The sequence below is a fragment of the Equus przewalskii genome, chromosome 23 (assembly GCF_037783145.1).
Source record: "Equus przewalskii isolate Varuska chromosome 23, EquPr2, whole genome shotgun sequence".
Classification (NCBI taxonomy): domain Eukaryota; kingdom Metazoa; phylum Chordata; class Mammalia; order Perissodactyla; family Equidae; genus Equus; species Equus przewalskii.
In genome coordinates, this window is record NC_091853.1 from 8,021,501 (window position 1) to 8,045,405 (window position 23,905).

General features: G+C 40.3%; 1 protein-coding gene across 4 annotated transcripts in view; it reads right to left on the reverse strand.

Moving 5' to 3' along the window:
• Positions 1-23,905, reverse strand: part of TNFSF4 (TNF superfamily member 4) — a 127,934-nt gene that overhangs the window by 16,785 nt on the left and 87,244 nt on the right. Inside the window, exon 1 of one of the 4 annotated variants that reach the window (XR_543101.2) lies at positions 2,479-2,615. Coding sequence is in view for 3 of the 4 variants with exons in the window: in XM_008511067.2 (XP_008509289.1) it covers positions 2,711-2,866 (156 nt within the window). In the remaining variant the exon portion in view is untranslated. Of the gene's footprint in view, positions 1-2,478; positions 2,616-2,710; positions 2,906-4,240; positions 4,591-23,905 lie in introns of those variants that run through there. The other 3 variants (XM_070590891.1, XM_008511074.2, XM_008511067.2) reach the window with 3 other exon arrangements.

Consider the following 23,905-nt stretch of genomic DNA (forward strand, 5'->3'; position numbering starts at 1 on the left):
TAGAAACATGATAATTGTATAAATAGTGAGCAATATGAGGCCCCCCTGATATTATTCATCCTCTTACATGTGGATCAGAACTTGGCTTCCTGAGAAAACTTTTCTAATTTTACCTCCTCGGGGAAAGAGAGTCAGCTCTCTTTAAGATATCCGAGACTGGTTAGTTTAACTGTGGTGCCCCCTAGTGCCCTAAGAGATTAGATTCACTTTCTATATTTGCCAATATGTGGACCACGTAAGAGAAGTGAAATTTGGAGAAGCAACCAATTTGGTAATTTTCCCTGTATTTTCTTCTGAATAGCGTGGAATGAAGCGCATTCCCTTAGCATGAGTCACAAGATCCTTTGTCATCTGCCCCCACCTGGATTTTCAGCCTCCTCTTCTGCCGCTTTCCCCTGTGAACGCTCAACTTCAACCATTCTTAACAACTTGCTGTTCTACCTAGAAAGCTTTCTGCCCCTGCCCAACCGCCATCATCCCTCTTGCCTGTTTAAGGAATTTCACTTCTGCTTCTAATATCAGCTGAAGCATTACCTCCTTCCCCAACGTTTACCCTTTCTGAGTTTGTTTTATCTGCAAATAGACTATGTCTAATGCCTGCTCAAAAATCCAACAGTTTTATACATTTTTATTAGTATCTCCTTGACGAGCTTCAAAACACAAAGTGACAAATCAGCTCAACACTTCAGATGTTTCTTTTTAATTCCCATAGAATTTCTTATGAAATGCAAATTCAATTGCTTGAAAATCATTTATTTGCATGTCTGTCCTAAAAAAAGCATCTCTAAAAATCTTGTTCAATTACATGGGGACACATTTAAATTGAGCTCATCTGAGAGAAGATTTTTCAGGCAAAAATGCCTCTTTTTCTTCCCAATTGATACAAAAAAAAGTCCAAATTATAGCCTAGAACTTCATCAAGAAACTGTGAATTCTGATTCTGGCCACCACTGACACAGATCTGGTCAACTCACTTTCCAAGTACCTCCACTTCTGCTCTTCCCAACAGTAAAAGTGATAAGACTGTAAACCTTTAACTGTGGGATTGGCTGAAAAATTGTCAGTAAGCCCCTCACATCTATCAAGTGCTATGCTAAAGGTGATACAAATCTTGGGAGAGCCCGGCTCCAATAGTCCTGAGACAGGGACACAATTTGCAAAAGCTTCTCACCTTATTGGTCGGCTTTTTTTCTGCTGTTGTTCCCAGCTGAAGTTACAGGTATGACTGGAAGCCTGGTACTTTAAACAGCAACCCCAATAAATATCCATATAGTGTGTACTGTTTTTGGTAACAGAATCACTCAATTTTATAACTTGTATCATGGATATTCTCCTAGGGCATCCACTTCTTTCCCCTTTCTAAATTTGGCTAACCCAGAATAGGTTATTTAGATATGAACATAGTATAGAAATAAGTACAGATTACAAATATGTACACAAATTTTATTCCCTCAGCCTCATCTTAAGAACCAGGAAATCCATAAGCTTAGACACAAAAATTTGTTTACTTATATTTTATATTTCTCAAATCTTCATATCCATTGTAGGAATATATATAAACTACATACTCACAGGGTATTGAACTGGAAAAGATCTTTCTGATCATTTGATCCAATTGCCTCGTTACAGATGAGAAGGAAGTGAATTATATGAGGAGTGGGTAAGGTCTATCCTTTTTTCTGGCATCTCAAAAATGCAAACTTCTGCTTTTCACATAAGTAAATAAAACTTAACTGAGTGGTGAGAAAACAAACGTTACTAAATGAACTTGATGGAAGAGAAAGTTGAGTGTCAAATGGAGTTTAACGGTTACATCTGTGTTTTTTACAGAACCATCCATGTAGGCACTTATTTTATAAGGCTAAAACTTAAATCTAAGAAATAAGGGAAAATCATGATCACTCGCCAAGTATCTTTCTCCTACAATAAAATTTACCTGGGTAAATGATGAGCATCTCAGCTCTGTGTCACTCCCTATACACATCACCATAATATTACGTCTTACGAACGTAGAGGTTTGAATTACATCCGCACTTACCCCAACCTTCAACCAAAATTCCAAACAACCTTATCGATGAGTATAGAAAGGCTACCAGTCTATGAACCTTTTTCAATAGCTACTCTACACTTTTCTCTTTCTCTCTCTCTCTCTCTCTCTCTCTCACACACACACACACACACACACACTACTGCCACCCCTGCCGCCACCACCATTTGATCAAGTTCCAGGGAGAACACACACAATCTAGCTATGATACCCTCCCTCCTAATAAACTATATGAGATTAACTGTAAGAACGCACTGTGCTGCCCTGGGTCCTATAGCAGTTAAGAAATTGTTAGCTAAAACAGTCTAGCTAGAAAGAAGAAAAAAAATTAAAGTTAATGTCAAGTGAAGAATTTCAAATATCTGTGCCAAAAGCATTCTGTATCCAGGGTATATGAGAGAATGTTCCTTGAGCAAACAGCTCTAACATACCTCCTATGTCTTTGCTTGCATTTCTGTGACAGGACCGGAGAAAGCTAATTCTCTCCCAGAGATCAGCTCAGCATGAATTCTAGTGTCCCGGAAACCCGCCCTCAGCTTTCCTTTCAAGCTCTGTCAGAGTTGCTGTGTGACTTGCCAGAAAGGACCCCTCTCCTTCTCAGCGTCCCCTGGGTATTGACAGTCCAGGCAGCCCCACCACCAGCTGACTATAGATCTGTTTTACCTTTTGCTCTGCCCTGCTCAGAGCCCGAGCGCAACGGTTGAGCCTTGACTGGGGCCATCTGTCCTGTCTTTTTTTCATCCCACAGTGTAAGGAAATATGTAACACTGTGGTTGTTTGAGAAAGCACTCTCAGGGCTCCCAGACCTGGTGAAGGCATTCAGCTGTTCTATTTTTGGTCACTCTCATTGTTTTCTTCTCGGAAGAGCCTAATTCCGGTCTGCGTCTTGGGCATCCTGCCATGGACACATTGCTCCTCCCCCGCACCTTCTCCCCAAATCGCCTACTCTAATTTCACCCAAAGGGTTCTGCACAGAGAAGGAAGCATGCAGCATGATGAGGAGAGGGCGAGTGCGTTTTTGTGCTCACCGGTCTGCAGACGAGAGCATGAGAACAACTACACTCCTAGAATTTGGGGACATGAGCCCTCTCTGTGGGACAGTGATCACGACCGCACTCCCACCAGCCTCGGTGCACCAAAAACCCCCATTTCCTGTAGGCAAAGACAAGCCCAGGCATTGGTCAGGACTTGGCTCATCTTATCCCTGTCTACTTTGAGGTACCCAGTCCCTGACATGGCCATTAGAAATAAAAGTTCCTATTGTCTGACCTTTACCAGGGAGAGACTTTTCCAACACAAAGCAAACCGCCGGGGAAACAAGAATTAATCACACTAGCCGCAACAAGGGAACATGGCAAGACTATATACTTATTTTCTTTTCAATGGAATCTCCTGCAGTCAAGAACATCCTAAAAGACCTTATAATGTTTGTAGATATGAGCAAGTAAATAAGAAAAAATAACATAAAAGGGACCAGAATAAAGAGAAGGAAAAATGGAAAAAGTATCTTCATTAAGTTAGGGAAATGCTAGAAGGGTGATTATCCATTACATAATGTATTGGACAAAGTGAAAAAAGAGACAAAGGATGTCTATACGTTGTGATTGGTAGAGAAAGACTGTGAGAAACAACATCTGATTAAGTTGGGGTAAACGTTTGGCCGTGTGCACATTTGCACGTGAACACACACATCTCTGCCCTTAAAATACACAAGTTAGCTATTTGAAAGAACTTAATATTGATACTTTCCGCATTCTTCTAAAAGCAAATCTCCTTGAGTGTCTATGGGGTTTATGAATACAACAGGAAAGTGAACCGGTCTCTTTCCTGTTTCTTTTTTACATTAATCAAAGGCTTACAAGCAGAATGGGTAAACCAAGTATATCAGTGACTCACAGCTTCAGAGTGACAGCTCATAAAGGAATACGAGGATTCTTGCATTGCAAAGAAAAGGAGAAACATCCAGAAGCAGCACCCTTCCCCTACCTCTCCTGTGCCCCACCACTACCCCTGCTAAAAAGAAGGAAGGAAAAGAGAGGCAGGAGGGTGTGTGACCACAGGTTACAATTGTTGAGGGGGGGGGGGCAACGCAACAATTCTGGCATCAGATTATTTGCAAGTCATTGTTTGCAGCTGTTGGAGCTGCCATCAGCATGAGCTGGAGGAAACAGAGAACCCAGTGGTGCATCTTACCTGAGAAGTATAAAAGTGCAGGCAGACGTAGGTGAGACACAGGAGCAGCCCCAACCCCTGAATGATGGAGGTCACCAGCAATAGCTTGTTCCTCTGGAATCTCCGCCCGGGTGTGTTTCCCACATTCTCCTCCAGGGGTTGGACCCCTTCCATCTTCACAATCTGGATGCAGGGAAGATGAAGACTAGCAGAGGGGAATCTGAGGGAGGACTGACCTCTTCCCCACAAAGAAGGAGTTGAAGGCAAAACAGAGTGTAATAATTAGAAAATACAGAGGTCCCAGAACCAGAGACAAGAGGCGATTGAAAGAGCAGAGCGGACTCTCTCAGTTTTAACGCTGCAGCTTTTGCAGGCAGGCGGGGGAACTTCTTTGTGACTAATCTGAATTTCCCCTTTACTTTCTTTCTTTTTTTTCTCTCTGGGCTAACAGGGAGTTGTTTTTGTGGCATTCCAGTTCTGATTTGAGTGACTGTGAAATGACAGTCATAAAAGTGTGCTATTTTCTTAATTTCTCATTGCACTGGTAACCAAATTGTGGGTCACTTGATAAAGATAAAAATCATCATCCGTTGATGTAGCAGCTCAGCTATCCCGTCCCCAAGGTGTCTTAAATCATAGAAGAGATTTAAGGAAAGTGCTGGCCTTAAGTTCTTATTGACTTTATTAGGTAACTAAGCATTGAACCCATTCACAGATTCAGAAAAAAAAGGCACACACAGATCATTCTTGGGATGAAAAAGAGAAAAGAAGAAAATAGGATGGTGGGTCATGTAGAAATAAAGAAGTGAGATCCTCTAGTTTTAGTCCATTATATTATAACAAATAAACTAGTATATATTGGGCAAGGACTAAGTGTTAGACACAGTATAGACAGCCTTACAATCTTTTTCTCACTTAATCCTTTGAGGCAAATTTAGTAAACACCTGTATGATTAACTTTACACATAGTAGAAAAAGAGCAGAAGAGTGTACTGACTTTTCCCCCTTTGCGCCACTTGACATTTGCCCCATACTTGATTTTTGCATGAGTGAACAAATGGATAGAGCCAAATAAGCTTTGAAGGTCATTCCTTTCTTTGAGGTCAGGGGTGGACTCAACCTGGAAAGTAAAAGTAGTCTACCAATAGACAGACACTGCTTACCCTCTACCACTGAAATAAGTGATAAAATGAAATAAATGATAAAATTATTTATAATGTCAAGTTCAAATTGACAAATATTTACTGAGTACATAGTAAGCCCAACACTGTACTGGGTGACATAGGGATGGTGGGAGGGGCAGTTTAAGGTAGAATTCTGTCTCTTCTGTGCACAAACATGCCTCTCTGAGCTCCCCATCAGCCACTCAACAGATATTTAAAGAAAGAACGGAGGGAGGAATATTTTGATATCAACAATATGAGATGTTATATGCAACTTAATTTTATCTAAAATGCCTATGAGACATATTCAAAAGAAAAAGTTTATGAGAAATGGAAAGTACATTTATTATTATAGTATTAATCAATTAAAACGTGAATTAATATCCTCATTATAATCATTATGCCTTGCATTTGGGGAACATATTGGTCTTTAGAAGTTCAAGTTTTTGTCTGAAAGAAAAGGTAACTGAGACTCTGTATTATAGACTCCAAGCCTAAACTAGAAATCATTTCATCTAAATTTATCTCGGAATAGTTATTCCTCTGAGCAAAGTATGTGTAACATGCAGGGTGTGGAGAAAAACCACTAAGAGAAAAATCAGTGTGTAGAGCCCAATTCTTGTGTCATAGTTAATAGTCATAAATAAATATTAAAATTGGTAACTGCTTACACTCTTATTTTCAAAAACTGACTAAACAAGTCCCAGCAAAAAAGCCTAAAATAATATTGGAAACTGAAAAGACCAGCTGAAAAGGAAATAGTTAAAACTATTAATGCTGAAATTCATAGAAAATATTTTTTAATGACTGCCAAAGGGATGAAAAAGATAAACAGAGTGCATAGTTGTGCTCTGAACAGGGTGTCTTCTCACTGTTAACATCATGGCTTCTATGAAGAAAAGTTGACAATTACTGTTTTTCCTTATAGACAATAAGAACTATACAACAGGGTGAGTTTCCATTTTTTGTGTTGTCCCAGGAAAGCACAGTGTCAATATACCAACATTTAGGCCTGCACAGCTAAGGCACACCTCTCATCTCCCTTGTCAGTTTCCTACTGCCAGATTTTGCCTACTTGTGATTTTTTGTTGAAGTTTAAGTGATGTTTTGCATCTAATGTTTTCTTTTCTTTTTTTTTTTTTTGAGGAAGATTAGCCCCCTGAGCTAACACCCACCACCAATCCTCCTCTTTTTGCCGAGGAAGATTGGCCCTGAGCTAATATCATGCCCATCTGCCTCTATTTTATATGTGGGATGCCTGTCACAGCATGGCTTGATAAGCCGTGCATAGGTCCATGCCTGGGATCCGTATAGGTGAACCCTGGGTCACTGAAGTAGAGTGTGCAAACTTAGCCACTACACTACTGGGCCAGCCCCTACTTTTTTCATTTTTTATTGAACACATTCTCACAGCTTATGCACGTTTTCTGTGGGACAAGGGGGAATATACACAGAAAAATCAATTAGCCTGGAAGTTCCAGGCAAGGTCTTTTGATAGACTATGTAAGCATTTCAAAGTTCATCACTGAAATGGTCCAGCATTTGGAACAAGTGAAACCACCATCAGAGATATTACTGATGGCATTTTAATCTCAAACAGATGGACAGAGTCCTCCATCTTCAAAGTTGACATGTTTTTAAAGAGGTCAAGTGTGTTACCTGAATCTACGGGCAATTTTTTTTAAACATCTCACAAAGGTCAAAGACATAGACACACCAGAGCAAACCAGCCTTCAAATAAGAGCCTCAGACTTCATTCCAAGCAATTATCTTCCCATGGATCTTTAAACTGTAAATGAATAGCCATTTCAAGACTACAGAAAGGTACACAAAATAAAAAGCCTTTGACAATTGACGGAATACTCGTGTTTAGAAAGCTGCAAAAACTTTTTTTGACTTTTTGGCTTTTGTGGGGGTTCTTTGTTGTTTTGTTTTGTTCGTTTGATTGGGGTTTTTTCGCAGGGGTTGGCAGGGGCTGGGTTAGAGGGGTTGTTGGAGGTAAAATCTGCACTTTTCATTTATTTCTAAGTCATACGTCCATTCAACAAGCATGAGCCAGGTGTCTACATACTGGTGCTGGGGGAAAAAGAAATAAACAAAACACATTCTTCATCCTCCAGGAGGTCACAGACAGGAAGTCAGGACAATCACAGCCAGCAAAGTGTTGGGTCCTGGGTGGCTGTGCAGGAAGGAAGGGTGTGTGGGGGTGGGTTCTGGTTCAGATCGGAGTTAAGATGAGAACAACTTGAGATGAGTCAAGTAAATCCTGGAGAAACCAGAAGCTGCTGGCCATCTGGGGAAGTAGGGATGGGCAGTAATTGCCGGGCAGGGAGTAAGGGAAATGCAGTCTGGGCGAAGCCTACTAGTGCACTGCCCACTTGGGGAACTGCGACTGGAGAGGAGGATGGAGGAGAATCGCCCAGGGAAGAGGCTGAGAAGCTGTCATAAATGGACTTTTGTTACGAGTTAAGAACTTTGAACTTTATCCTGAGGGCACTGGGCAAACAGAAAGGTTTGAAGCAGAATGTGATCTGATTACATTTTAGAAAAAAATCACTCTGAGTGAAATAGAAATGGCAGGATGGGATCGAGGAGACCAGCTGGGAGTCGTCTCCAGGGTGCCCTGTGCCAGCTGAGGAGATGAGTAGGATCTAACACCCACCTCTGCAGTCAGCTCTCCAAGCCCTCCATCCTGGAGCGGGAAGTTTTGTCCTACGGGAAGGGGAGATTTTGTCTTCCAAGAAAAGTGTGCTCTGCTTCCCAAGCCCTGAACAAAGGGCTGCATCCAGCCAGATAAAGGCCCTGTTTTCTAATTTATAAACTCATAGAGGAAAGCTTGTTCTAATTCACACAAAGATAGCAGTATGAGCTGGGGCGGTCCTTGGGTTTGCGATTATTCAAGGGAGAAATAATAAGGTCTTAAACTAAAGCAGAGAGGAGAAGGCACTTACAGGGGCTATTCATTCACCAAACGTTTTAAGAGCCTGCTCTGTGTCAATCTCTGAGCACACCAAGAAAGTCATTATCAAGCTCTGCCCTGGCATAGGTGACAGAGTGAGATGGGAGGTGATGGGAACAAATGCATTGCAAATGTCAAAAACCTGATTTGCATCTGCCTTCTCAACCTGTTTTTGATCCTAATGTCCCCATTCTGGTTAATGTTTTCAGCACTCTGGACCCTAGAATCAGCTTTGACTCCTCCTTGCCTTCAATCTGTCAAGCTTTGTAGAGCTATGCCTGTAATATGGCTCATACTTTCCTCTGCTTTGCCATTCCGACTGCTTTTGACCCAAGTCCTTATTACTCCTCACTTGAACTCTTGAATGAAAGGTCCAGATGTTCTCCCTGCCTTCATTCTCTTGATCTCCAATCCATTCTGCTTTGGCAGGCTCTTTAAACCCAGTGATGACCAAGATCCTGTCAAGGGCCTGTACCTCATAGAAGACAAAGTTGAGATTCTTTAGCTTGATATTCAGGTTATTCCACAATGGAACCCCAAGTGTCTTTTCCAAACTTATCTCCCTCTATTTCCTGATTATTTCTGATAGCACTTTGCCTCAAATATCTTTACGCTCCATCTCCGACAATCAAACTCCTACACGCTCCACAATTTCCATGAAAGGTTGGCTGCCTTGTGAGGTAGTGAGCTTTCAGTGTTCCAGAAGAGGCTAAACAGAAACTGTGAAAGGGACTGGCCCCATGGGCTAGTGGTTAGAGTTCCCTGCACTCCGCTTCGATAGACTGGGGTTCACATATTCAGATCCTGGTGAGGACCTACTCCACTCATCAGCCATGCTGTGGAGGCATCCCACAAGCAAAAAATACAGGAGGATTGGCACAGATGTTAGCTCAGGGCTAATCTTGCTCAAGGGAAAAAGAAGAGGATGGGCAATGGATGTTAGCTCAGGGCGAACCTTCCTCGGAAAAAAAACAAAAGCAAAAACCCAGAAGGAATACTGTTCAGGGGATCCTCACATGGAGAAGGGGATTTGTAAGATCGGTAGGACCCAAAGCCCAGTTGATCATCAGAATCACTAGGAAAGCTTTTGAAAGATGCAGATTCCTAATTCTCTCACTCTAAAAATTCTGATTAGAGAAGTTTGGAGTAGTGCCTTGTGAATCTGTATTTCTAAAAGCTTCCAGAAAAGCCAGATTTGTGCATCTCCCCAAATAGCCTCATAAAATCTCTTCACTGTTACATTTCTATAAGGAAAAGCCTTCCCTGGACCCCCCAGAAGAATGCAGTTGTCTCCACCCCTGCACTGAGAGCATTTACCATGCTCTGTCTTGTCGTATAACTACTTAAATTTATTTCAGTCTTCGCCGTGATGTCACAGGGTCCTGAGGTCACGAGTTCTGTATTGCACTCACTCAGATAGAGTCTTTCTATAAAGATTTGCCAAATTCAATTGAATTTCCTTGCAGTAGATCTGAAGCATACTATTTTCAGGACCAGAAATGAATGAGAGTCTAAACAAAACTGAAAATGGCACTATTAAATACAGAAGTCTCCTGACCACTGGACTTTGATCTCAGACGTGAAAGATTAGCAAACCTGAAATGTGTACTTTTCATTGAAACCGGATGTACACCATTAGTTCAAATGCAAATGCGAACTCGTGTAATAATATTCCATTCAGGTTTCAGACGCATTAGCCCCTCTTATCAACCCCTTTTCTTCCGGTGCTGATTTTCCCCTTCATTCTTCATGTTTGCCACTTTGCTTTATCTGGAATTGACCGCTGGAAGTTATTTTAGGGTGTGATGATAGATTCTAAAACTTCGTGGCACAAAACAGCCACAACAGTTTTTCTCTCTGCGGAAATATGGCCATGAAGTACTATTTCACTATGGAAAGCAAATATCTAGACAGGTTTTTCACACTCACAAAATTGCATTTTAAGTCGTGTATTTAAAATATGTATGCAATGCCAAGAAAATACATAAAAATTTGTAAGTAGATCTTTCAATTCATAGCAGAATATAGAGAATTTTCCTTTTAAAAGATCAACTTTATTGAAACATAATTACAGACAATAAACTGTATCTATTTAAAGTGGACAGTTAGATGAATTTTGACAGTTGTATACACTCATGAAATCACCATCACATACAGAACCTTTACTCATCCCCCAAAGATAATTTTCATTAAATAGTAATCATTCCAAAAGCAAATCTAAACTGAGTACATAAGAGATTCCTTCCTCTTTCTAAAATATATTTAGTTGGGTATAAATTGGAATTAGTATAAACCAGTGACTCTCAACTAGGGGCAATTTTGCCCCTGAGGACTCATTTGGTAACGTCTAGAGACATTTTTGGTTGACTGAATTTGGGGTGTCGTGCTACTGGTATCTAGTGGGTAGAGACTGGGATGCTAATAAGCATCCTACAAGGCATGGGACAATCCCACTACAACAAAGGATTATCAGTCTAGAATATCAATAGTGCTGAGGTTGAGAAACCCTCGTGTAGATGTCCACATTCATAATTGACCGTGAATGAGGCAATATGATGTTCACTCTCTCAGTCTTTGCATTTCTTGTTGTCCTGCCTGAAATGCCTCTCCACTGCCCGACAACTAATCTATGAGGAGAGTACTATTCTTCTCCCCATTCTATAATTGAGAGAAATTGAGGCTTGGAGAGCAACTAACTTGGCTAAGGTCACACAATTAGTACATGATAGAGCTGGGATCTGAATGCAGGTCCTTCTACTCTGGAGCCTATTCTTAAACTCGATGTGATACTATTGATTTTTTAAATGAAAATATAAGCTCTATGTCTTGCCTGGGCACTTAGTAAACAATCAATATATCTAACAGATATTAAACATGCCAAATGTACGTAGTCACTAATTCAATAGGAGAGAATAATTTCTTCCTATCAATTAGATCTTATTTTTTTTGAAATGATTGGTGAATGGGAATACATCATATATTTTTTGCTCCTTCTGTGTACCAGACATGAAAGCCTGTTTTCATTCAGTCCTCCTGGGAACACTGCACATGGTTATTACTAACCACATGTTTAACATGAGGAACCAGAATCTCAGAGTAACGTAACCACAATAGTGTTGAGATTTAAACCAAAATCATCTGAGTTTTTCTGTTTGTTTAACTGTAACAAACCTTCAATAGCTGGTGTTATAGACTAATATCTGAGTCCCTCCAAAATTCATATCTTGAAGCCCTAACCCCCAATATGATGGTATTTGGAGATGGGGCCTTTGGGAAGTAATTAGGTCATGAGAGTGGGGCCCTAGTCTGATGGGATAAGTGTCCTTATAAGAAGATCCCACCATAGAGCTTACTCTCTCTCTGTATTTGCCAAGTGAAGATACAGTGAGAACGCAGCCCTCTGCAAGACAGGAAGGGAGCCCTCACCACAACCTGACCTTGCTGGCTCCTTGAGCTCGGCCTTCCAGCCTCCAAACTCTGAAAAAATTAATTTCTGTTGTTTACCTACTCAGTCTATGGCATTTTGTTATGGCAGCCAAAGCAGACTAAGACAGCTAGAAATTATAAAAATTGTACCAAAAGAGCATTGTTTCTTAAACTCTCTCTTGTTCTTACCTTCAGATATGTACATCTGATATATATATCTGAAGGTAGATATGTATATATATCTACATCTTGTAGATACATCTTGTTATCAAGATAAAACTCTCGTTATGATCATTTTCAACATCCTTCTAAGGAACTCTTTTATTAATACACTTCTTATTTTGGAGCTAGAGTGAAATAATCTATATGATACACTGAGCAACAATGTGTCTAGACAGAGTGAGCCCTAAACAGGTGTTATTGTTTTGTGTTTTCTTAAACCCCGTACAGGCTTTTCGGTGTTTATTCTTTCACTAACATGTTACATTAACCACCTTTTAAAGCTTTCTGGAGGTCTAGTCAACAGTCTCTCTCTTTTTGAAGGGAGTATTCCCTTATCTCCCTACCCCCAATACCACTGTATATCATTCGTCCACTAATTTCTGCCTCCCTAAGCTGTACTAATAAGTCCTTGGGGTACGTCCCTTCTGCAAAACTCACACACACAAAAAACCCTACCGCGTTAGGCAAATTGGCTTAGGGAACTCCTCTAGGCCTCCCGTTCCTACTTTCTGCTGTGTTCCTGGGTACTTTCTGCAGTCCCTGCTCTTTTTCCTTCATATGCTGGCTCAAACTTCTCAACTTGTCTTGGTTAAACTTGGAAACTAGATCTCAATTTCCTGTTTCATCACTGACCCAGAAGTCCCAAAGGATGACCTGGGAGGAATTGCTCAGGCTCCAGTGCCCCCAAATCCCTCTGCCCCAATGTGGTATTCTCCACCACACCACCTTCCTTCTGCTCTAAGCTCAGTCTGGGGGAAAAGGATTAGGCTCTTCCCATAGCACAGGTCACAGTCTGCCCTGTGCCAGAGTTCTGCATGTACGTGCCTATCTCCCCATGGGGGAGAGACTCTAGGTTCCATCCATCTTCATGTCACCACTCCCCCAGCACCAGGCCATGGCTGTGCTCAATACAGGAGCTGAATTAGATTGGATCAATGGCTGTAGTTTTATTCTAGTTCTTCAGAGCTTCCATCCTTCTTTCCTTCTACACCTTAGCTCCTTGATTCCCCACCCTTCTTTGATACCACTTTGCTTTTATTCTTGACACTCTGGGTAAGTCAGAAGACCTGTCTGCAAATCAAGCTGTGCTATTTACCACTGGACGAGTTATTTAACCTCTCAGCCTTCATTTAGTCATCTACTATAGATGATAGATAGATAGATAGATAGATAGATAGATAGGTCAAGATTATATATAGAGAAAGAAAGAGAGAAACAAATAGTGTCTGATATATGGTAGCCCTCAGTAATTGTTAGTTGTCATTATTATTATCATTATTATAGCTTGAAATTGACCATGGTGAGAGTATTTACACTGTGCAAATTGGTAAACACCACAAATTGGAACTTTTTTTTTGCTGCTGTACCAGCACACCACTAGGCTAGTGCCGCATATTGAAGGGATAATATTTTGGATCTATTAGGTCAAATGAAACATTATTAAAATTAATTACACCTATTTATTTTTACTTTTTTATATGGCTACTAAAAAATTTTAGATTACATTGTCATGTTTCTATTGGATAGTGCTGGGCTACATAGACCTTAATCTACATGGTAGCTTGACCCTATCTCACCCCACAGTGTGGTCCTTAGGTGTTTCTGGGCATGCCAGGGAGAGCACAGATCCTCCAAAAATTGGTGCAGGTTGATGCTTGTCACCTTTGCCAGCAGTTCTGTCTTTGAACCATTGTTTTTCCTGAGTCTTCAGGACCCTTGCATGGACTAATCACCTTGACATTTCAGACTGATCTCTTTACATCTCTGTTCCTATTTGCTGTGGGTTAGATCCCCTCCACAGCTACTAGAAATGTCTACTAAAGCAACCAGGAGCCCAAAATCTCTATCTCAAGGGTCCCTACCAACTTCATCACAGTTTCCAGGTGGCAAGGGAAGAGCCAATTCAATGCCCACCAATGAAAAAATTCTAGGGATTCTTATACATAGAAGCCCCTTCTTCTTACACTCTCCAGTTACTAAGACCTCATCTTCCATCCCTGGACAAAATTCTATGAAGGAAAAAATTCGTCTAACTTACAAAAAACCTACCTTTGATGTTTCCTAGCTGCCTCCACCTCTAACTTATACGTTATATTAAAGCCCCTTCATAATGTGTAAAATGTGAGATTCTGTTATTACAAGGTTAGTAAAAAATATTTTTCACTGGTCTTTTAGTTACTACTCAGAAAAATAAAAGAGAGAAAAGTTTACTTGTTTGCTTTCTTTTTTTTAACCTGTGTAGAAGATTGACTAATACTAACAACTTATGTAAGCAGTAACACTCAATAGTCCAGGCAAGAATGTAAAGTACTGTGGCTACTAGAGTTGTGGCAATAGAGATGGTGACAAATGGTCAGACTTGGGACATGCTTTGGAGGTAGAGCAATAAGACTCTCTGGGTTAGATATGATTAGTGAAGGAAATCAAGGAACAGAAGGTGACTTCCGAGTGGTTTGGCTGAGTAACTGTATAGTGGTGCCACTAACTGAGCTAACAGGAAGAGCAAGGAGGAGCAGATGAGGGGAGGCAATTTGCAAATCAAGAGCTCAGTGTTGGACAGCTCCTCACTTAAGCAGCACAGATGTGCTTCAAATGACTCCAAGTCAGTTTAATCTCCCCATTTTACCCATTTTACAGATGAGGAAACTAAGCACAGAGAGGTTATGTAACTTGGCCAAGGTCATTTGGCTAATTCACTCCATGTGATATTTTCCTTTACACAGCAGTATAGAGGTTAAGATTGTGAGTTCTAATCTCAGGACCACCATTTACTAGTTGCGTGACCCTTTGGCAAGGCACTTAATTTCTCTCAGCTTTGATTTTGTGCTCTTGAAAATGGAAAGTTTCCTGCTCAGAGTTTGTATAAGGGTTAAGTGAAACAAGACAGGCAATGTGCACGACATAGCATATAATAAATGTTCAGTGAACGTTAGCTAATGTTATAGTTGGTCACCTCCGAAGCTCAGAATATTGTAGGATTATGATCCTGGATTTACTCCAACTGAAAGAACTCATCTAAAAGGTATATTTTCTCCCTCCAATTGGCCTTAGGCTTTGGTCCTAGCTTCATTTCTCATTGTTAAAACTACATACTAGAATGAAAGCTGCTTGCCTATGATGGATATTCTCAGATGTCTAAAAATTAAGGAGTGGGAGGAGGAATGATAAGTAAACCTGAAATAAATCCTGACTAAGTAAAGGAAACATCAGAGGCAAAAGACAAGACACAAAAACTCCACTGAAAGGGTCTGAAATGACCAAAGAGAAAAAGTCCCAATCTTAATCAGGGGAAGTTAGTTGCATCAGTGAAAAAACATAACCACACATGATGCAATCAGGTCGTAGAGATCTTGATACCAGAAAGCCAAAGGTGAGGTTATTCAAGAGCATTGCCCCTTCAGGAAGAACTAGTTCATAGTCAGCAAGATTGAGAAATTTTAGCTTAAATCCCTGGAAAATTCCTTTCTTGAGGCCACCCAGGTGCAGCGGCCTCCTCCAGCATCCCAGGGCACACTCTCATGTCAGAACGCCTTTGGTGATATTCTCCCTTCTCTATCATGGTATGCCCTTTGGCCAGAAGAAACTGCAGTAAAAAATCAGTGCCAACTGGATGGGGGGGAGGGAACTCTTCTGAACAGTCACCAAAATGGTGTCTTTTCAATAACTTTCCAAGGTAAAAGGAGGACGTGATCATTAAGACGGGTATGAAAAGATATCAGAGGAAACATGTCACAAGCCAGACCACGGAGAGACAAGTAGAAGTGGCTAAAGTTTTGTGGCTTTTTTCAGAAGTGTAGGGGTACTCTACCCAAAATTCAGACTACCCCAGGCAGGCTTTCTCCAGTTTGGATCCTGGCTCCACCTGTGGGATGGGGTCCTCACTTCCTGCAGTCTGAGGAGACAGTCTAGTATAACTGAGCAAGAGTTCTGGAGACGAGCTGCTTTTTCAGTCATAATGGAATAATTATCGGAGTAACTGAGCAAATTTTTTAATGTTTTTAAGCCTAGGTTTCCTCATTAATAAATGTGGGAAAGAATATGATGATCATGTCTAGACCCTAACTTCACAGGGTTGCTGTGAGATGTCTGTGAGATAATGCACGTAAAGTACCTGGCACATAGATTTTAATAAGTGTTTACTCTTATTACATTATTATCTGGAGTTTCATTCTGATTAGACCAGGATGTCTCAGTGGGAATAAGTCTTTAAAAAACACTGTCAGTCCATTTTTGTGGCTTGCCACCACTCTACAAAAGAATATTTATTGAGCACCCACTAGGTTCCCCCAAAACTTACTTAAACAAAATAGTGGAGAAACCATTCCATAAAGTCCCAAGAATATAAAAGGAGGCACGAGAAGACTAGACAAAGGTGGATTTCATGAGTTCAATGGAAGAGATAAATCACTGAGGAGGGCTAAGACCAGCTTTCACATGCCCACGAAGGTTAGGACCATTTCTGATCTGTTGTAGAGTTGTGATTTCCTCTTGGACATTATTTTCATTCCTCTTCTTCCTTTTCCCAAACACTTCGTAGAGATCCAGACAACCAGAAAAACGATTGGCTGGAAACAAATAGGAAATGGGAGGGGAGAAACTCTATTGTGTATCTCTATCTCAATTCTGTAAAAGCTCCACGAAAAGAGAAACCCCAGGGGAAAGAATATGTGGCCATTTAACCCTGGGGACCCGACAATGAAGAAGACACAAATGAGGGGGTTGCCTGGGGGGATGCCTGTCTACTCCACAGCAACTGTGGTGCAATAGGCCTCTGCCCAAAGCCCCCAGGTGATTTCCTCCTCAGAAAAGGCAGCCTGAGATCATGACTAGAATGCTAGACAGGAGGGCAGAAAGCTGAAGGTGGTACGAGAGTAATTTATTACCAAACCAGGGCACTTTATGAGTGAAAGGAAAGACTATTCAAAATAAGGCTGAGTCGACAGCACACACCAGAACTGTCCAGGCAAGCTAAGACATGACCACTCTAGTCATTGTCCATTGACCCACTCTATGCACAAACACATAACTAGAAGACTGGAAGATGTCTGCTGGGGAGCAAAGACAAAAAGAATGGAAAAGTGATGGGGAAGGAAACGTTTTAAAAGCACTACTGGTATACCTGGCCTATGCAGAGCACTTTATAATCATGATCTCATGTAATCCCTGCAGATTGGGAATTAGAGAGGAAGTGGTGTAGCTGGAATGTGAACTCAGGACTGTCTGAAGCTAAAGCACTTCATCCTTTCTGGCCTATGCTCCCACCCAGGTCCCGGCACTCATCACCTCATTGGTAGGCCATAATGGTGATAGATGCTCTCTGCAGTACTTTGAAAACTCTGTTGGATACCTTTGTACATGGTGGCTCATTACAATCATCAAAACTCTGTAAGTCAATGAGGAAACTGAGGTTCAGAGAGGTTCAGTAATTTCTCCAAGTTCATGTACCGGTAAATAGTAGAGCCACAATTCAAACTCATGTCTATCTGGCTTCAAAGCCAGTGTTCTCACTCATGAGGCTTTAGAGAAGAGTCATGAGATTAAACTGAGTGTGTGGCAGTGGGTTTGAACAGATGGAGAGAGCATGGCCACAGTAGCAAACTTTCCCACGCAAATCTGGGCTCCAGCCAGGCCTATCCTCCCTGTCACCTAGACCTCTGCCCACTATTATGTTTCTTGCCACCCTTTTGCAATTAATGCACCACACTGTTCTCCCGTCTTATAATCATCTTCCCCTCCTCTCTGCCTATCTATAAACTACCTTTCTTCATGGTTATGCTTTATTTCTGCCACAGTATTTTATTAGTAAAGTTCTATTTCCTGCTTGTCCTGGCTGTAATTTTTCTTTGACTAGAGACTCTAAGCAACTTTCAGAACTGTGGCTCATACTCCCTTTGTTATCCCACAGCAAACTAGAAAGTTACAGTCCTGTGGTAAGAGGTGTGTTAAACTGTATGCATTAGGTTGCATATTTATAGCGCTCTCCTTCCCTCCAACCCAACATCAAAAGAGGAATTCCCCAGGAGAAACAGAAGTCACTCTTTCTCACATATACATTTCTCTAAGTCATTTCTGACTGCAAATTTCACCCTCACTCAATTTTCATAGATCATGGTGGAATGAAAATCCATTGAAAATGGAAAATCATAAGTAATCCCCAGATTTCCATTTGGTCATTTTCTTCCTCCTCACTTTGAGCCAGTCTTTTAAATTGACTTCTCCCTCTAACAAGCGTGCAGGCTTGACCATGCCCTTGGCCAGAATTCTTCACAATGCACCAAAATTCCCAAGACTATATGTTCCATAAGAGAAGGGATTGAAGTGTTTCTCAGTGCCTGGCAGCTGTAGGTGTTTTAGTTATTTTTTGAATGAATGAGGCCCGGATGGATGATAGCTGTGCCAGCAAATGTCAGGCTAGATGGAGCCCCAATAATTTCTGGGTGCTGTGTAAGCTCTTAGAACTTAGCTGCAACCTGAGTAAAAAGAGGAACCACAAATTGAAATCAAATTACCATTCTTGGGCCAAAATAGCGAGAGGTTAAAAATAGAAAAATAGAAATTAGTTGGTTACAATTCTTGAACACAGAGATTGTAGAGCAGAATCATACCAGAGACAGATGTGGAGGAGAAATAAGAATTTTCTAGTCATTTTACTAGAAAATAAAAGAACAAAACAAAGACTATTAAGCACCTAGTAATCTAGTAAACTCTCATTTGTTTATTTTTTAAAATGTTTATTTTATCTAATCCACAAAATGTGAGTAATAATGATATGGTGATCATTTTTAAGTTAAAGAATGAGTCAGGTATCGATTTGGGTGGGCATAATTCATCTTACCTAATTAGAGGTACATCACTCTTTACGTCATGTTTTTTCAGAGCATGATCAGAGAGTCAATTTTGTACAAATATTCGTGGGGCAGATTACTAGTTGTCCCCCAAAAATCTACTCTCCTCTTATTCTTAGGCCCTTTGTTTTCCAGGGAGAGACTACATTTCCCAGGTTCACTAGCAGGTGTGGTCATGTGATTTAGTTCTCTCCAGTGGAACGTGAGAGGACGTTTTATATAAATATCTTCTTGGGGCTGGCCCTGTGGCCGAGTGGTTAAGTTCGCGCGCTCCGCTGCAGGCGGCCCAGTGTTTCATTGGTTCGAATCCTGGGCGCGGACATGGCACTGCTTGTCAGACCACGCTGAGGCAGTGTCCCACATGCCACAACTAGAAGGACCCACAACGAAGAATATACAACTATGTACTGGGGGGCTTTGGGGAGAAAAAATTTAAAAAATATATATATCTTCTTAATCACTCGCTCAAAAGGAAATTGCTTGCCCTAGACTTCCTCTCTTTCCTCCTCCTTTAAACTGAAATATGGATATGCCACATGATTTAGCTTTGACTACATAGATGAGCATTGTTCCCTAGAAGAAGGAAGAGCAACAGGATGGAAGGGCCTGACCTCACAGAGCTAGACTGTCATATGAGAGAGACATGACTTCTGTCTTCTTTAAGTTATTGTATTTCAGGGTCCCTTGTTCAGCATCTTAGCTTTTTCCATAATTAGTACAATTAGAGAGAGATTCCTCAGTTTTCTCAAGGGCCTTCTTAATCTCTGTGTATCAAATCATTCTCCTTTGAATCATCCAATCACGTTATCATCTTTGTTGATTCTCTCTTCTTCCATTGTCAATTGATCTGAATCTGCCTCACGCTCCTTTTTCAAAAAGTTTGTGTGATTCTCCAGTTGTACTTTCACACACTCCTTAATACATCTTGATTCTTTTGCAAGATTTGTGCCACTCAATTTAGTTTGTATTCAAATCTTCACAACCATAGACTTACAGAAGAGAGAGAAGGATATTTACATGGGGACTAATTTCATTACTAGCCAACTCATTAGTGAATATTTTATGTTGTAAAAAACTTTTGCTTCTCCTTGTGTCTTAACTGTTGGGGCTTGGACAATGCTACTTCAGTGCCAATCCTCGTACTTGAGAAGAATTTCAAAAGGAGTTCAGGAAAGGGAAAGCTTGTTGTGTCTATTCTTTTAGTGGTTAACCTAGATTTCTCAGCATGCATACTTAACAAACTCTAAATTTCACAAACATTTTTACCTTCCTCTTAGACACTACACAGATCTTAGAATGTTTTAACTCCAATCAGCATCACTCCCTGAACTTAAATGCCACAGCTGTCTAGTATTTTGGTTCTATCTTGTTTTGATTTGTCCTATCAATTAGGCATTATCATCACTACTGTTATTGCATATGGTCAATGTTTGTTTTTATTTAACCACATATTTAATTACATATTTGCTCACCATTTCTTTTTGCAACTCAGACTTTCCATTCAGGCTTAAACCCCAGAGAAGACTGGCTTGTGGTTATAAATTCTCAGGGGAGATTTATTTTTCCTATACCCAAACTAAGGCCAAACCAGACAAGTTGCCTTGTTGTCCCATTCTACAGAGCAATTCATTTTCAGTTTAGCCTTAAATTGAAGACATGACTCTTTGGTGTCCCAGCCTCTTGTGTAGGTTTCCTGAGATCCCCACCTGAGGCCAACCTTAGGCTTTATTCCTTGTCTCCTAAGTCCTATGCATCCATTAAAACAAAACTTCAAGGTCATCAAGGTTTATCAGACAACTGCAAATGAAATATGCCTTGATGATCATTTGCCCTCAAGGTTCCCATTTCCACTTAATTTTTAACATCTGTGGATGTCTTCCTTTCTTTCTGGCTCAGAGATGCATTTCTTAAATATTCTTTATATTCTATCTATTTCTTTTGGTTGTTTTTGACAGGAAGGTAATTCAGGATACTTAAACTCCTTGCTGCTGGAGCTGGCAGCCTGAAATTCCTCATTTTAAACAATTAACGTATTCCTAAACAAGGACTCTGCCACAGTGTACTAATAATAATAACAACAGATATTCACTGAGCATTACTATAATCTGGGTACTGTTAAATGTATTTTACTTATATTAAATCATCTGATCCTCACAATACTGCTAGAAGGTCAAACTCAGATAATATGACTCCAGAACCCATGTAATTAATTACTACACATTCTGTGTCTACAGGGCATGGATAACAAAAGAAGGTTCAATTTCATATGTATAGGAGGAAAAATATGCAAATCTTTCCTAATTAATTCAACCAATGAAAACTCCACAGACATGCCAGTTGTTTTTCCAGGACTGGGAATGAGTCATATACAGTCTCTGTGTCTGAGAGACTCACACCTGTTGCACAGATGGGGTTACAGGTATAACATAAAGTCAGGATGGTAATAAGGTTTCATCATATATGCCACATCCTTTATGTGGAGTGACTATACAGGACCCAGCCTTAAGAAGGAGACTGAAGCTGTCTCTAAGCTCAGTCAGAAAGTGTGTTTTGACCAATTCTCAGTGCCTCTCATGGACCAGGATGTGGAAGAGCCACCTCTGGGATATTCCTTACCTAAGGACATGGAACAGGGCAAAATCCAGTCTTGGGTCAAATCTTCCTGCTACCTACCCTAGCCAACTGAGCCAACCTTCCCCAGAGTCCCAAGTTCTGCCTTCTCTCCTCTTCCTACTTAGCAGTAAGTGGAAAGCCTTGCCCAGAAAGGTCTAAGTTATCCTCTCTGCACAGTTCCTTTCTCCTGGCTGTGTTTTATGTAACTTTATTAAAAGCAGGTTTGCAGATAAACTGGTCCATGTTTACAGAACTAAGAAAGAACAGTGAATAGAATAAAAGTGAGCATAGAAAATTCTGTTCTAAGTGGGAGAGAGGGCAGGGATTGTGCTGAGTGTTCAGAGCTTTCTTTTTTAAAAAATTATTTTACTGAGGTCATATTGTCTTACAGCATCATTTAAATTTCAGGTGTACATTATTATATATCAGTTTCTGTATAGACAGCATTGTGTTCACCACCAACAGTCTGGTCTATCCGTCACCATACGTATGCGCCCCTTTACCCCTTTTGCCTTCTCCCCACTCCTTTCCTCTCTGGTAAACACTAATCTATTCTCTTTGTCCATGTGTTTGTTTATCTTCCACATATGAGTGTTTTTCTTTCTCTGTCTGGCTTATTTCACTTGCATAATACCCTCAAGGTCCATCCATGTTGTCGCAAATGGTACAATTTTGTCTTTTTTTATTGCTGAGTAGTATTTCATTGTATACATATGCTACATCTTCTTTATCCATTCATCCATTGATGGACACTTAAGTTGCTTCCACGTCTTGGCTATTGTGAATAATGCTGTGATGAACATAGGGATGGATAGATCTCTCTGAATTATTGATTTCATGTTCTTTGGATAAATACCCAGTAGTGGAATAGCTGAATCATATGGTTTTTCTATTTTTAATTTTTTGAGAAATCTCTATACTGTTTTCTATAGTGACTGCACAAGTTTGCATTCTCACCAGCAGTATATGAGGGTTCCCTTTTCTCCAAATTCTCTCCAACATTTGTTATTTATTGCCTTGTTAATTATAGTCATTCTGACTGGTGTGAGGTGATATTTCATTGTAGTTTTGATTTGCATTTCCCTAACAATTAGAGATGTTGAACTTCTTTTCATGTGCCCATTGGTTATCTTTATATCTTCTTTGGAAAACTGTCTGTTCATATCCTTGGCCCATTTTTTGATTGGCTGTTCATTTTTTTGTTGTTGAGTTGTGTGAGTTCTTTAGATATTTTGAAAATTAACTCCTTGTCGGATTTGTGATTTGCCTTTGTTCCATCATCTGTAAAATGGGGATAATAATTAAACCTATATCATAGAATAGATGTAGAGCAACAATTCTCAAAGATCACACTTGACAACTACCCTTATAAGACAAGGTATCAGAGAACTTTTTCTGTAAAGGGCCAGATAGTAAATATTTTTGACTTTGCAGGCTGTACAGTCTTTACCACAACTACTCAACCCCGCCACTGTAGCGCAAAAGTAGCGATAGGAAATATGTAAACAAATGAACATGACTGTGTTCCCATAAAACTTTATTTACAAAAACAGGTAGCAGACAGGAGTTGGTCCCAGGCCATAGTTTGTTAACTCCTGGTATAGATCAAATGAATAATGAATAAAAAGTACTTACCACAGTACCTGGCCTATAATTTAATTATGGCAAGTACTGAGCTATGATGACAGATTTTTTAGCTTTCTATCACAAACATAGACACACACACACACACACACACACATCCCACACAGCAAGATTGGCAAGACTTAACAATACAATACTGCCTTCTGCTTTCTGCCTTTTATCACAAATTGAATAATCAAGTTAACCCAACTGACTACTGAAATGATAGATTCAAATTAGTTAAAGAAATAATAAGGAGGTATTAATAGAAGTTCAGTAAAAAGGTATTAAATTAAGAGTTTTAAGAGTTTGAAAATACACTTCACAGCAAGGAATGGTTTATTGGACAAGCATAGGTCCAACTATTTGGAGCTCTGAGTCCTACTTCCAGATCTGTCATTAACTAACGTGTAACCTTAGACTTCTCTGGGCTAAGTCTCTAAAAGTTCAAAATCTAAGAAATTTAGTTAGTGTGTCAATTTCCTATTGCTACAATAATGCTGTGTAATAAACAACTACCAAATATCAGTGGTACATAACAATAAGCAGATATTCAGCTAAGGAATTTGTGTATCAGCTGCCAGTCAACTGACTGAGGCTTGATTTGGTTGGGCCGTACTGCTCCAGGTGTCCCTCAACTCTCTTCCTGTGACCAGTGGAAGAATCTGGGCATTTTCTTCTCATGGCAATGATAGAGGCACAAGAAGGCAAAACAGAAACACATAAGGCCTCTTAGTTCTCAGGCTTACAATAGGCATACCAGCACCTCAGCCTCACTCTATTGACCAAAGCAAGTCATATGGCCAAAACAAAGTCAAAGAGTGCGGAAATACAT